This window comes from Balaenoptera acutorostrata, chromosome 9 (genome assembly GCF_949987535.1).
Source record: "Balaenoptera acutorostrata chromosome 9, mBalAcu1.1, whole genome shotgun sequence".
In the NCBI taxonomy this organism is placed as follows: Eukaryota; Metazoa; Chordata; class Mammalia; order Artiodactyla; family Balaenopteridae; genus Balaenoptera; species Balaenoptera acutorostrata.
Genome location: NC_080072.1, coordinates 5735915 through 5751448, shown reverse-complemented (window position 1 = coordinate 5751448; position 15534 = coordinate 5735915). Strand labels below are relative to the sequence as shown.

Sequence of the window (15534 nt, the reverse complement as noted above, 5' to 3'; positions counted from 1 at the left end):
TCTTTGTGGAGCTCAAGGCAAAATGAACTGTGGAAGTGCCACGTAGCGCCCTGCGTCTCAGGCAGCTGGGAGAGACTGTGATGAGGCAGAGAGTAGAGGGAAGCCTAGCAGCTTCCAGCAGTGAGAAGTCAAGAAATTTTTTAATGTTCCCTTATATATACTTTGATGGGAGCCATACCATTTTAATGCAAATGAGGGGTTATAGTATATTGTTTTATTGTGTGTCCCTAACAATTGTGCTGTGTTCTCAGCCCATCCAGAGTAAATCAGGGTGAACTGGTCAAGTAATCCCTATTCTCTGAGGCAAAAAAATGACAGGGCATGATCCTTGTATGCATGTAGAAGAATCTAGGGAAGGTGAATCCTCCAGGTGCTCTGCTTTTCCCAGAAGCCTCCAGCAGCCTGTGGTGAAGTTCCTCTGACAAGGGACATCAGGTATCGACAGCTAGTTCTCTTTCCTTCTGTCACAGGTGCTGCGACAAGAGACTTTGGACAAAAATTGACTTGAGTAGGTGTAAGGCTATTGTACCCCAGGCTCTCAGTGGCATCATCAAGAGGCAGCCAGTTAGCCTCGACCTCAGTTGGACCAACATCTCCAAAAAACAACTGACATGGCTCGTCAATAGGCTGCCAGGTGAGCAGCCCTGCGCTGTCCTTCCAAGGGCAGGCAGGGAAAGCTGCGTTGTTGGCAGCGCTTCTTAGAATTGCTTTAGGGCAATTTAGGGCAGCAGTCTGTGCCATTGTTGCCTTTCTGCTTAGCAAGAGACGTAGCCTGGGCCACCTTAACTGCCAGTCCCCACGGTGCCACTCTGGACTGGCGGGCCAGTCACTGCGGTAGACGATGAAGGGAACGGGGTCAGGTGCTGCTGCCAGCCCTGCAGGTCTGCTCAGCGTAGCCACTGAAGAGGAAATGTGAGTAAGATGTTGCCTCAATCAGCCCCTTGTAAGGCCTTGTTCCCTTAAGCATTTTGAGGTCTTGGATAAAGAGGAAGTCACTCACACTTACATGACTCTGGTAGGAACTAAGCAATCCATTTTACCACCAGAGTTAGATGTAATTTAGGAAAGCATAGGAGTCTTTGAGCTGGATTACTAGAGTAAGATTAGGACATGGTCCCTCTCTCCATTAGACCGGGAATCTATTTACCTTGGTCTGATCAGCTGGTAGTTGAGGCTTTGGATGGGCCGGTAGAGTGTATTATTGCGTGTCTGTTTCCTTCCATTGCAGGACTGAAAGACCTCCTCCTGGCAGGCTGCTCCTGGTCTGCAGTCTCTGCCCTCAGCACCTCCAGCTGCCCCCTTCTCAGGACCCTTGATCTTCGGTGGGCAGTAGGAATCAAGGACCCTCAAATTCGGGACTTGCTGACTCCACCGGCTGATAAACCAGGTATGCTCTGGGCCTGACTTCTCTGTGCTCCTCTTGGGGTAGCTTTGTCTTTCAGCTGAACTTCATTCCCAGAAGCTAAGGTTCTGATGCTGTTGAAGAGTAGAAAAATGCAAATTGAAAACAGAATGATGGACTGCGTACAAGTACAGGTTACCTGTTTATAGATAACTACCAACAAAGAAAGGAGTAAGTCCATTTTGTGGGTTAGTGGAGCTTGGGGCTTAGAGAGTATAAGCCCGAGGAAGTCCAGGAAGGCTTCACGGTTGAGGTGGAACATTGAAAGCTGTTTCCATGATAGTCTAGAAAAGTGCGGGAGTGTGGGAAGGAGAGGAGCATTCCACACATACCCCTTTGCTGTGTAAGTGAGGCACAGTCCAGCAGCTGGGAAGAAAGAAAACGTGTCTGGTTTCCTAGAAACGGCCCCCACGCACTGCTCACTCCCTGAAGGGAAGCGTGTGGGCAGTTCTGCTTATTAACCCCTGCAGGGGGGCCTGGCCAGCAAGTAGCTGAAGCTGCCTGCAGCTTTGGAGCTGGACTAGAGTTGAGAATTTTGATCTAGGCCCTTCTCTTGCCTGTGCAGGTCAGGACAATCGCAGCAAGCTCCGGAACATGACCGACTTCCGGCTGGCGGGCCTTGACATCACAGATGCCACGCTTCGCCTCATCATTCGCCACATGCCCCTCCTGTCTCGACTCGACCTCAGTCACTGCAGCCACCTGACAGATCAGTCCTCCAATCTACTCACCGCTGTTGGGTCTTCCACTCGTTACTCCCTCACAGAGCTCAACATGGCAGGTATGGCGCTGTGATGTTTTGTGACAAACTGCCCCCTGCCTCCCAGAAGCCCAGCCCTCCTTGGAGCTTGACCAGTAGAACAGAAAGAACATGGTCTGTTGACTAAACCATGATAATTTGTTTCCTGACATCTGGGCAAGGACATGGAACTCTATCCCTTGTGTAGCTAGCTGATGGGAACTAAGGCCTCGAGCAGTTGTCAGGTGCCTAAGAGCACGGACACCACCCAGCTGCAGTTTGGTGAGCCTTGCAGCGCAGGGAGTGCGGTGGCAGGGGGCCTTCAGAGGCCGCCGTGCTGATGGCACTTCTGGTCTCTGAGCCAGGTAGTTATGGGAAAAAGGGGGCTTTTGTTTAGCATTTTGAGGGAAAGCTGGGAAATTGAGGCTCCTATGGCTGTGTGTACATAGCATTGTCCTTGTGGTCACTTTCCCCACAGGTTGCAATAAATTGACAGACCAGACCCTGATCTACCTACGGCGCATCGCCAACGTCACCTTGATCGACCTTCGAGGATGCAAGCAGATCACCCGAAAAGCCTGCGAGCACTTCATCTCAGACTTGTCCATCAACAGTCTCTACTGCCTGTCTGACGAGAAGCTGATACAGAAGATCAGCTAAGACACGCCCAGCCCAGACTGAACAGGAAACCGATCTTCCCCTGACTCCCCAGCCAGGAGAGCCTCTCTCCCCGACCCTGCACGGGCTCTGAGGCCAGTGTCACACTCCCTCTCTGCTCTCCTGTCCCTTGAGCCCTTCCCTTACAGGCGGGGCAGAGAGGGTGGTGGACACCAGGCTTACCTGCCTGTTTCTCTCCCTCCTAAGGAGAAGGGGGTAGCAAATTGATCTGAGGGGAAAGCACAGGCTGTGTGCTGTCACAGTGCCTGCTCGCTTGCTCACCCACTCGCTCACTCGCCTGCCTGGAGGCTGGGCTCTCAGTTTGGGGTGTCTGTGCAACCATCATCTGCACTGGGCCCTGGGGTCCTCCTCCCCATCCATGGTCCCCAGCAGTGCCTGGTTCTGAGCAAACTCCCAGGGAAGAAAGTGGCCCTGTCTCCGTGGCCAGGTTCTCCTTATGGTGTCCAGTGCGTGTCTCTCCTCCATCACACTCTCCCGGCTTATGCAGGAGGGGCCAGCAGCCCCAGGAACGCCAGCCCCATGCAGATCACACTGGTGCTGTTGAGGTGTCTAAAACCTCTTGTTGTGTCTGTGCTCTCCCTCCTCTCCTCTCCTTTAGCTTGATCCTGTCCGATGCTCGTGGTAGTTCACATAATGAGGTTCCCCCAGCCCAGACTTGCCTGCTAGTTTCTGTGAAGTCCTTGTTGCACTTATTGGGGTTGAGGCTCTTCAGAGGAGCTGGAACTGTCTACCCCAGGGACACCCCCATTTTATTGCTTCCCAGGCAGATTCTGAGACAGGCACCATCTCCCCGTTCCCCTCCTTCTTCGGCCTGCCCTGCCCTGCCCTGCCCTTTTCCACACTTACCTTATTCCCGCCTGAATAGGGCTTTCCCAGGATGCGTGTCCTCAGAGGGAGCAGCCTATCTCCCCCAGCTGGGGGGGATCAGAGAAGTAGGCCAAGTCCCCACCTGCCTCCCAGCAGGCTCCGGGCCTCAGGTGTCCCGTAGCCACCAGAGCCCAGGCCTGTGTCTAGCCCCAGTGGCTCACTGATGTGGCACCTTTGGAGGGGTGGGAGGTCCTGCTTAGAAGCCAGTCACCTGCCCTCTGCCTGCAGCTGTGGAAGGGGGTGTGCATGTGCCTCTGTGTGTGTGGCTGAGTGTATTAAGCGTGTGTGTGGAGGGAAGGAGGGGAGCGTGGTATCTCCCACTCCACCACCCTGTGTCGAGCCCCATCAGCTGCCCCCTCTTACTTTGCATTGAACGGCCTGTCCAAAGATCCTCTCTCTAGGGCAGCAGAGAGCTTTTTGCACTTTAAAAAAAAAAAAAAAAATGGAAAGAAAGGTCGGAATTTCTTTTGGGTCAATATTTAAGTGTGTGAGGAGATGCTCAGTAGCAGCAGCCTGTGGCAAGAGCTTATAAATGATAGACGCGGATTTGCACTCTGCTCCCCATCTGTAAGGATAGCGATAGCACAACCTTGCCCCACCTTCTCGTCCTCCAGCCCATCCCTTCCTGGCCCCTTTCCTGCAGCCCAGTCTCAGGCTCTCCTCCTCCTGAAGCCCTCGGGGGGAGGGGAAGGAGCCCAGGCACCAGGGGTCTGAAGTGTGAGCCACCCCAAGGAGAGACGCCACATGCACCCTTGCCACTTCCAAAGCAATAGAGGCAGAGGGGCTCCCTCTTTGCCACCTAGCCCAGCTTTGACCCTGGCATTGACAGGCCTCCTAAGAGAAAACTGGGTCTTGGGAGGGGGTGGCATTGTGTCTGTTTCTTCCAATCTGCTGATTCTCTTGGCTGCACCTTAAAAGCAGCAGTCTGCTCCCGTGACCCTCTGCCCCTTCCATTGGTCTCCAGGCCCCAGCCAACTGGGGCTGAAACTTTGAGGAAATGCCAGTGACTTATTCCAGAGTGCCTCAGTTAGGGGAACTTCTCTGTAAAGAACCCTGGGTATTGAGCAAAAACCTTATTAATATTATTGTTAATGACCTATAATTGGAAGCTTCCTGCCTTTTTTTGGTTGCTCCTGTGGAAAATACTGAAAAGATTACTTTGTTTTGTTTTCTTGTCTTTTTATAAAAGGGGAGGTGGAGAGACCCCTTCAGAGCAGGGATTGTGCCGGGAGAGTGCCTCTGACTTTGGGACATTTCATCTACAGAAATTTCCAAGCTGATGGTTTGTTTTGGGTTTTGGTTTCTATTTTTGTTGTTTTTGGTTTGGAAAAACAAGCATTTTTACCGCGCACGTAAATTGGTCAGCAGAAAAGGGAGCTCACGAGTGGCAGCCAATGGACCTGTGCCCTTGCTGGGTTTTCCTTTTCTCTGGGACTGTGAGGGGGAAAATGGTTTTCAGAGGTGAGGGTTGGTCCATGTGGAGGAAAGAAATGTCTGTCTTTGGGGACAGAGGAACCTGGGAGTTCTGCCGAATTTCCTGCAATCTGCTCTTAGACACGGCCTTGCCAGGAGAGCCTGCCTTCCTCAGACCGCGGGACCAGACACCCTGCCTCCATCTTTCCGAGCACCGGGGCGAAAGACCACAAGGAAAGGAAGAAAATTTATATATATATATAATATAAAATCACTTGGTGATTAAAAAATAACTGCTCCATAAATAAAACTCCTAAAGTCACTATGTTTAAAGGGTTTGGTTGTGTTTTTGTTTTCGGAGAAATATTGTAAATATATATTTTTTGTTGCTGATTTAGAGTCAATCTCCAATGTTGTGCTAAAAAATTAAATTAAATGTAAGCATTAAGGGGACAAGTCATGCTATCTCAGTTGACACATTGGGGTTATTTTGGGCCAGGGAAGGAGGGAAGCTAGTTGGACTTTTGTTTTCTAAACGTTCTCCACTATTGGTTTTAGAAAGAGCAAGGACATCTTTCCTCTGACATGTGGGAATGGGAGATATTTGTGTAATAAAATTTTTAAAAGACAAAAAATGAAATAGCCTCCAATGGGAAATATTTTGATTTGGTTTTTTTTTTTTTTTAAATAAAAAGGTTTTAAAAACAAAACAACAACAACAACAACAACAAAACCTTTTCTGCCTTGGTGTGTGTGTGTGCGCCCATGTGAAAGAGGAAGAGTCAGAAGGTCCTGCAGGCTCTCGCCTCCCACACCCCCCCTCCCCCCACCCCAGGCCCGCAGTTCCTGCTTCATCCCTGAGTTAGCAGCAGAACTGCTATGTGCCTCTACTACTTGTCTTGCCTTCTTTTTTTGAATGTCAAAAAGCAGCACTTGCTTATGGAAACACCAAAACATTTTACTTCATGACGGGGAACTTCTTAATAGATGTGAAAATTTAAGTATGAGGTTACTGGACCCCCACCCCTTCCCCACAAAGCAGTGCTTGGAGTGGCCCTACAGAGTCCTCAAGGAGAGCTGGGAAGGACCCCTGTGATGCTCTCCTGAGAGTGGGCCTGGGGGTTTCTAATCTTGCCATCCTGGACAGCCATTAGCCAAGGCCAACCTCCAACCACTACAGCTGTAGAACAGGCCTCTCAAGGACAATGCTGTTCGCGGTCACCGCACAAGGTGTGTGCCAGACAGGCTCCATTCGGCATTTGTCCCACAGGGTCTTGCTGCTTATTGAGTACAGGCTTCCAGCCTTTAGACGACTGTCCAACGTGCTGCCCTCAGCCCTGACTGCACCATCTCAGGAGAGCTGAAATCCCACCCGGGAGGTCCTGAGGAGGCTCTCATCACTACCTTCAGGGCATCTGGGGATCCCTGCCCATCCTACTCACCAAGCTGTTAAGGACCATCTCCAATTCTGCTGCACGTTCTGGAAAAGCACGGAGTCCTGGACGGTCAGCTGGTTCCCAGGCCACTTCCTGAGGTTGGATGTGGATGTGGCCATGTTCCATGTTGCAGGGGGAAGGCAGAGTGTCAATTCTGCCATCTAAATATCACAAGAGCCCCATCGTCCACCTCTCGATGACCTCATGCCTACCACCCTAGGTGAAGCCAGCATTGTCCAGAACCTTGACCCCAGCAGGAGCCCTGAGGCTTCCCAGCCTCTAGGCCAGCCCCCTGTCCTCCATGTTGGCAGCCAGAACATTTCTCTTAGATTTGACTACTTCTCTATTTAAAACCCATTAGTGTGTTTGTCTCAGGATGAAGTCCAAGCTTCCTCACTCACCATTTGCCCCTCCTACTCCCCTCCACCCTCATAGCTAACTTCAGTTCCACCATCTCTGGGCCTTTGCTGTTCCCTCTGTTGGTACACCTTCTGTAGTTTACATGTTACTTCCTCTGGGAAGCCATCTCCCACCCTGCTCGAGACTGGATCATATGCTGCCATAGCACCCTACTGGTTTTTAGGACTCCTTTAAAATCAGTCACCCCAGCTAGCTGGGAAGCTCCACCAGGACAGGGGTCAGACTGTCGCTCACCATGTCATCCCCCACAGCTGGCGCAGAGCTTGGCACATAATAGATGCCCAAGCAACAGTGTTGAGTGTTCCCAGTAGCTTGGATACCCAGAGGCCTGTGCCGCCGCAGTACAGCCAGTTTGTTGCCATGTTCTCCAAATTCACTACCTCATACGTCTTTCCCCTCCTTTCTTGTGTTAATGCTACCAGCTTTTTATTTTTTTTGGCCTGTTTCCAATCTAACCTGTATTCAGCTATGAATTAATCTTCCTAAAGCACGCACAAAAATCTTCAGTCTTCATGTGTAATACTCCAGAGTCACGTGTAAACTCATCCTGCCACTGGCATCTGTAAAATGAGAAGCACCAGGTTGGTGGTAGGTGCTCCTAAGAGGCCTCAAACTGGACACCTCTGTAGTCACCAGGCTTGCTGTGTTCAGGGTGTGTCACCCTCACAACTATGAAAATCTATCCTTCCTTCAAAACACCTCTTCCTCCAGAAGCCCTTCCTGTTTCCCCACCAACCAGAAGGGATTAACCTGGACATACTGTACCTTTCACAGGCAACAACATAGTAAAAACAGCTGGCATCTACTGAGCCTTACTATGTGTTGACCACTGTTCTAAGCACCTACATGAAGTAACTCCTAATCCTCGCGGCAACTCTACTTTTTTTTTTTAAGGATAGTTGATTTACAATGTTGTGTTAGTTTCTGGTGTACAGCAAAGTGATTCAGTTATACATGTATATATACATATTCTTTTTCATATTGCTTTCCATTATGGTTTATTACAAGATATTGAATATAGTTCCCCGTACTATACAGTAGGACGTGGTGTTTATTTTATATATAGTAGTTTCTGTCTGCTAACCAAGCTCCTAATTTATCCCTCCCCCACCCCCTTTCCCCTTTGATAACCATAAGTTTCTTTTCTATGTGAGTCTGTTTCTGTTTCATAAATAAGTTCATGTCATATTTTATTTATTTATTTATTTATTTAGGCTGTGCTGCGTGGCTTGTGGGGTCTTAGTTCACTGACCAGGGATTGAACCCGGGGCCATGGCAATGAAAGCACTGAGTCTTAACCACTGGACCACCAGGGAAGTCCCTTGTGTTATATTTTAGATACCACATATAAGTGATATCATATAGTATTTGTCTTTCTCTTTCTGACTTAATTCACTTAGTATGATAATCTCTAGGTCCATCCATGTTGCTGCAAGTGGCATTATTCCATTCTTTCTTATGGCTGAGTAGTATTCCATTGTGTATGTATGTACCACATCTTCTTTACCCATTCATCTGTCGATGGACATTTAGGTTGCTTCCATGTCTTGGCTACTGTAAATACATAGCACGTCTATTATTATCTTCATTTTAAAGATGAGAAACTGAGTTATAGACATTTGCCTAAAGTGTCTTTGCTAGTAAAACCTGGAGACTGGCTGCAGAGTTGGTCCTATCCGCCCTGCTCCCTAGCCTCTGTGTACAAGCAATGGCATTTCACGCCCATACCCCACCTGGGGAAGGGGGTGGTGGGCAGGTGCCTTCATTCTATAAAGCCAAGGCTCAGAGAGGTAGAGTGAAGGGTCAGTGGCAGGGCTGGGACATACGTGAATTCTGGGCCTGGGACTCTGGAGCTTGAGCCTTTACCCCAGCTCCCTCGTGCCTGCTGAGCAACGAGGCTGGGTGTTTGTCCACACCCCCTCCCATGGCACTTTTTTTTTTTTTCCATTTATTTATTTTTGGCTGTGTTGGGTCTTCGTTGCTGCGTGCGGGCCCTCTCCAGTTGCGGTGAGTGGGGGCTACTCTTTGTTGAGGTGCACATGCTTCTCATTGCGGTGGCTTCTCTTGTTGCGGAGCACGGGCTCTAGGCGCACAGGCTTCAGTAGCTGTGGCACGTGGGTTCAGTAGTTGTGGCTCACAGGCTCTAGAGCACAGGCTCAGTAGTTGCGGCGCACGGGCTTAGTTGCTCCGTGGCATGTGGGATCTTCCTGGACCAGGGCTTGAACCCGTGTCCCCTGCATTGGCAGGCGGATTCTTAACCACTGCGCCACCAGGGAAGCCCTCCCATGGCACTTTGAACTTCTTAAGGGTGGGGCTAGACTTAGCTAGTTCTGCTTCCCCCCTTCATCTGCCCCGGGAGTGGAGGGATAAGGAAATTTACTGAGCATAATGAAAAGTGGATTTATAGGAGAGGGAAGCAGGACCAATTTCATGGGTGAGTGACCCACGCAGTCACACGGGGCCCTGCCCTCAGATGGACCCCACACTTAGTTTAATGCACTGTTGTCACCATCTTGAAATTCTTAATTTTTGAGCAAGAGGACATGCATTTTATTTGCAGTGGACCCCACAAATGATGTAGCTAGACCTGGGGAGAGGGCCAATACCAGCTCCCCCCACCCTACCAGGCCACCTCTGTGCTAAGTGCCATTTGGGTGGCCAGCAGCAGAGCAGGCCTGGCACTTGCTGGCTGGGGAGACTCGCCCTACCACCACCTTTCCAGGTGCCAGGCCGGAAAGGAAACCTCAGCGCTGACACCCATGTACGGGCAGGAAACAGTGAGAGCAGACACCCAACGTCGGAGAGGACCTGTTTTGCCCTCAGCCTGGCGCTTCTGCCTCCCCACCCGCCCCACTCCAGAGAGCTACAAGGGGGGCAGGAAGTTCAGCTGCTATGCCCCCAGACTGTGCCATGACAGTGCTAGGATGGCAAGACAGAGGGAGAGAAGCAGAAAGAGACCCAGACCCAGAGAGAAACACCCTGAAAGACCCAGAAAAGGAAAGGCAGAGAAAGAGGTAGAGAAAGGAGGAGGGGAGAAGAGAAATGAGAGAAAAGAGACCATGGAGGATGCTGAGAGAGAGGCACAAGTGAGGCCCAAGGTACTCAGGACAGTGGCCACTCAGCAAGCCATCTCCCTCGGCTCAACACTGCACACACATCATCTCCGTTCATCCTCAAAACAATCCAGTGAGGCCAGGAGGGAGGCGCCCCGGGTACAGATGAGAAAGGCAGTGCTCAGAGAGGTTCAGTAACTTGCCTAAGGCACCCAGAGCGGCAGCAGGAAGTGGCACTAGCATTTGACCCCAAGTCTTTTCCGCACACATCCTCCCTCCCTGCCCCTGACACGGCAAGTACCAGTCGCCACAGTGGGGCCGGTGGGGGCTACGAGACCCTGACTGGGACACTCACAGGCGGGCTGAGAGGGTCAAGGCACAGACACACACGTCGGAAACGCAGCAAGACCTAGCGCTAGGCTGAGCCTCGGACGTCGAGGCGCATGCGCGCTGGGAGTGGCCCCGGGGCGGGCGCTGGGGGGCGGGGCGGGGCCGGATTCAGGGGCGGGGCCGGATTCAGGGGCGGGGCCACGTCGCGCTGAAGCTTCAAGGCGGAAAAGGAGACTGGGGCCCGGGGCAGCCCTGGGGCTAGTGACCTTACGGAGGGTTCCGAGGAGAGCCGCTGCTCCAGAGAAGTGCGTCGGGCGGAGCCAGCGGTCTGGAAGCCTGGCCCAGAGTTGTGGGCCATCAGAGGTCCTTGGACTGTGCGGGAGGGAGCAAAGAGCCTGTCTCCTGGAGATGTAGGAACCTCCTGGATAACCAGGCTCTTTGCTCCCTCAGGGCCTGTGCACTTGCTGTTCCACATGCTTGGAAAACTCTTTTCCCTGCCCCTAACAAAGCTGCTTCCCTCCTAGCCTAGCTCTGGCAAAAGTGCCAGTCCGCAGAGGTTTCCCCGACTTCACCTGAGGAGGCTGCTGGCTCTTACAATAACTTGTCACTTGCCTCATAAGGATGTTTTGAGCATTAAATGAGATCATCTGGGTTCTAGGAATAGTGCCCTGCACGTGGGGAGAACCCAGTAAGTGTCAGTGTTTATTATTATGTATGGTTTGCCCACAGATTCACTGTCTCTCTCTATGTTGGATCCCCAAGGCCAAGCACCAGTGCCTGGCATGTAGTAGGAGCTCAACAAATATTGTTGGATAAGTGAGTGAGTAAATGAGGTGAAGTCCCAGCAGCCTAGCCAGAGCCTGGCACTGTCTGAGCCCCGGACATCAAAGAGGTGGCTGTCCACTTTAGGCAGGAGTTTCTCCCGGTCAATCTGCACACCCCTGGTGAGGTGTACAGATTGGGAAGCCCTCAAGCTCATCCTCCTGGATCTGCAAACCCCAGGATGGAGACGAAGAGGTGAAGCCCCAGCAGGAGGAAACTTGCACCCCTGGGCCTTGGCACATGCCAGTCCTCACTCCCAAACTCACTCATGCTCACATGCATACAATGTCAAGTTCAAGACCTTCCCCAACTCTTCCCCTGACTCTCTTCTCCTGAGCACCCCATCTCCTCACATTATAGCTCTTGCCAGGTTAATTAGAGGCATTCATTTAGGGGTCTTCTTCCTCACCAGACTGGGCCACCACTGAATCCTGTTTCTCCTTGTGGCCCTAACTTTGTGCCCAGCGCCATGGTGGGGGTTGAAGAGTGCACCAGTGACCACAACAAATGGGGGCACCCGGGGAGAGCCCCATGAACAGGAACTTGTTTTTTTCACTAAGAATGAACAGGAAGTTTTCAGCCCTCGGGATGCAGGGTGAGCAGGAGTCTTTCTTGCCGGAAAGGAGGGAAAGGAAGGTCATTCCAGGCAAGGGGAATTCTAAAGTCAACACCCAGAGGTGGAAATGAACTTGGCTTGTTGTAGTGACAGAAGGAAGACCAGAGAGACTGGAGAATAAAGGGCACAGGGAAAGGCAAGTGGACTGAGTTAGACAGATGGGCAGGGGCCAGACTGCAGGTCTCACAGGCCACAGAGAGGGGTGGGTTTTCTCCTAAGTGCAGGGGTGGTCACTGGAGACGGGGTTAGATTTAGGCCTGTAAAAATTCTGGCTAGAGACTTCCCTGGTGGTCCAGTGGTTAAGACTCCACACTCCCACTTCAGGGGGCCCGGGTTCGATCCCTGGTCAGGGAACTAGTTCCCGCATGTTGCAACTAAAGATCTCCGCGTGCCGCAGCTAAGACCCGCCGCAGCTAAGACCCATCGCAGCCAAAATAAATAAAATAAATAAATAAACAAATAAATAGGGACTTCCCTGGTGGCGCAGTGGTTAAGAATCCACCTGCCAATGCAGGAGACATGGGTTCGAGCCCTGGTCCGGGAAAATCCCACATGCCACAGCGCAACTACTGAGCCGGTGCTCTAGAGCCCGCGAGCCACAACTACTGAGCCCGTGCTCCTAGAGCCCGTGCTCTGCAACAAGAGAAGCCACCATAATGAGAAGCCCGTGCACCACAACGAAGAGTAGCCCCCGCTCACCACAACCAGAGAAAGCCCGCGCGGCAACGAAGACCAGTGCAGCCAAAAATAAATAAGTAAATTTATTTATTTAATAATAATAATAAATAAATAAACAAAAAAACTCTGGCTAGAGGAGAGGCAGGGAGGAGGCTGGTGCAGGCATCAGCGCCAGGCAGCGCCAGAGGATGGGACTCAGATCGGGTTTAGCAGGGCACAGTGGAAGGATTTGGGGTGACACACCAGGTAGTCGACAGGACAGGCTGGATGACAGCATGTGTATGTGGGGGCGGGGGGGGGGGGCGGCAGAGGCAAGTGAGGGAAGAGAGGAATGGAGGATGACTCTTGGGTTTTTTCGGAGGATGAAGGAGCCACTACTGAGATGGGGAGGCGGGAGAGGAGCAGGTGGGACCGGGCTGGGTGCGGAGCCAGAGCTCAGTGTGGGACGCGTTAAATTTGCAACACCTATTAGTCATCTGGGCGAGATGCCAAGTAATGATGTATCTGCAGTCCTGCCAGCTAGGCAGAGATGGGGTTCCACTCCTCATTCACTGCCAGCATTCCAGCCAGAGGCTGGCACGGTCTAGGCACCATAGTTGGTTGAGAACGACTGAAGCCAGCCTGAAAAGGCAAGTTGACAATCGACCTTCCCTCAACCACCAGAGGGCAGCACTACCCAAAAAAAGCCTCCCTAGGCCCGCGCTGGGACCAACCTCTCCCCAGCCCAGGGCTTCCAAGAGCTGCTTTCCAGGGTCCCAGGAATCAGTGAGGGGTGCCCTGGAGACTCTCTCTCTCTCCCCCCACCCCCTCTCTGTCTCTCTGTCTCTCTGTCTCTCTCCCTCCCTCAACCCCAGCTTCAGGCCTGCCTGGGTTGCCGGTTGGGCAGTGGCTGGGAAGGGCCTTCTGGGCTTTCAGGTGGTGTCGGGGAGGTAGGGCCACCTCCGGGAGCAGGATGGCTGGCTTTTCAGAATTCACGGGGACTCTGGTCTGATGAGTTCTTTGGACAGGCTGTTTTAAATAGGAGTGGTTCCAGAAACCCCAGGTGGCCGTAGTTAGAGTGCCGAAGAGTTAGGGAGAAGCGGGAGGAGAGGAAGTTAGAGGCCTTCTGGCGGATCCTCCTGTGCCTCTGGCCGTCTTCTACCCCAAACTCCATGTGCCACCTTGGGCTGTGGAGCTCATTCACTCAGTCACTCATTCATTCATCAAACACTGACTATACCTTTCTGTGCCAAGTCCCATGGTGGGCACTGGGGGCAAGAGGTGAACTGGGAGCTTCAGTTACAGTGGGAGGAGGTAGGAACCCTTTTTCTATACGTTAGCATTTCTAACATCAGGACGCATTTTCCAATGGATGCAAACATTTAATACAGCTTCACACACACACATCCCACCCCTCTGTCAAAAACTTGAAATGATGCATCTTGCAGTTGATGATGTTTTCAAATCAAGGAAGTAGACAGTAAGTGCAGAACTGGAGATGAACAGAATTGGAGGCAGGGGATTGGGGAAGGCTACCTGGAGGAGGTGGGTCTTAATGGATGAGCAAGAGTTAGCCAGGGAAGAGGGCACACAGAGTGCTTCCAGACACAGGGCGGAAGAACAAAGGCACAGAGGTAAAAACTGATGGGTAGGCAGGTGGGGGGACCCCAGGCATAGGGGATGGTGGCAACACAGGCCTGAGAGGGGAGCAGGACCCAGTCATCCAAGACCTTGACTTCCAGGTTAAGGAACTTGCTCACCTGATCTGCTTTGGGCAGAGTGGGCCCCCTCTGATTTCCCACTCTCAGCAGCCCCAGAAGGCCGGGAGCACTGCTTCTCAGTGCTAAGCAGGCAGTAACCCTATCAGATCTAGATTTGGGAGAGGCATTTCTGGTCAGGGCCTGCATCAAGGCAGCAGCTGTGGGGATCCTCAGAAGCAGACAGGTTTAAGAAGATTCTTATCTGGAGGCCAGATAAGAGGGTGTGGTGACAGATTAGGGAAGGGGGAGATGGAGAGCCAAGGATGATGCCTGGAGTTCCGGCTTGAGTATCTGGGTGGATGGTGGTGTCGCCCACTGACGAGGAGACCTCACCATCCTGATGTGCTCTGGTTCCAGGCTCTGCTGAGGCTGATCTCAGAAGGTAGCCTGAGAAGTGCAAAGGGTGGGGGCGGGGCGTGGGGCTCCTATGCTTTGCAAAAGGGTTCTGATTACTGGCCCACCAACTGGCATGAGGCTTTGGCTCCATGTGTCCAGGACTGGGAGGGGATCTTGTCACCTTGGAAAGCAGAGAGAGGCTCTCGAGGGCGTGTTGAGTAACGGGTGCCGATTTGAGATACATGGATCCCCCCCACTGTGGGCTCTCAGCAGAGTATGTTTCCCTTGCCAGGCAGTACAGTGACCCAGGTGCCCTCCCAGGCTGAGAGAGGTTTGAGCCCACTTTGTGGAATCATGATGATTCTTGTCCGGGGCGGGGAGTGGTGTTGGTGCAGGGTCCTTGGTCCTGAGTGGGAGTCCTGGGGGCCTGGATTGGGTCTGGAGCAGGAGGAATGGGGATTGGGACTGGGGTAAGCCTGGAGTCTGACTGCAGTTGTCAGGTCCCGGGTCCATGGCGGCCTGTTAAGGGTTCTAGGTCCAGTCTGGGTCCTGGTTGATGTCCTGGTCCTGGGTCCGCGTCCAGAGTTTTTGGTGTTGGGTCTAGAACCCTGGTCTGGGATTGATGGTCCAAGCCCAGGTCTGGGTCCTGCCCCTAAGTCCAGGGTTTAGAGTCATGGTAGTGGTCTGAGTCTGGGGGTGGAATCAAGGTTGGGGTCAGTAACCAAGATGGGATCAAGGTGGTGGTCTGTGGTTGGGATCGGTGTTTGAAGTCATGGTCCAAAATCTGGATCTGGGGTCCTGTTTCGGGTCGGGGGTCAGTGTCAGGATCTGGGTTTGAAGGGGGTTGGGCCCAGGGTGGTGATCTGAGGTCATGGTCAGAGTCTGAGGTTGTGGTCCAAGGTCTAGGTCTGGGGTCCTGTTTAGAGTCTGGGGTCAGGAATGTTATCCGGGTGTGGAGTCAGGTTTCTGACTCTGTCCAAGGTCAGGGGTCAGGGGTTAGAGCTA

The 15534-nt window shown here is 52.2% G+C and overlaps 1 protein-coding gene across 1 annotated transcript in view; it reads left to right on the top strand.

Annotated features, from left to right (window-relative positions):
• Positions 1 to 5492, top strand: part of KDM2A (lysine demethylase 2A) — a 104980-nt gene extending 99488 nt beyond the window's left edge. The window contains exons 18-21 of the mRNA XM_007171047.3: positions 471 to 634; positions 1229 to 1387; positions 1968 to 2183; positions 2620 to 5492. Coding sequence (XP_007171109.1) covers positions 471 to 634; positions 1229 to 1387; positions 1968 to 2183; positions 2620 to 2801 — 721 coding nt within the window. The 3' untranslated portion in view covers positions 2802 to 5492. The remainder of the gene's footprint in view (positions 1 to 470; positions 635 to 1228; positions 1388 to 1967; positions 2184 to 2619) is intronic.
• The last annotated feature ends 10042 nt before the right edge of the window (positions 5493 to 15534 follow it).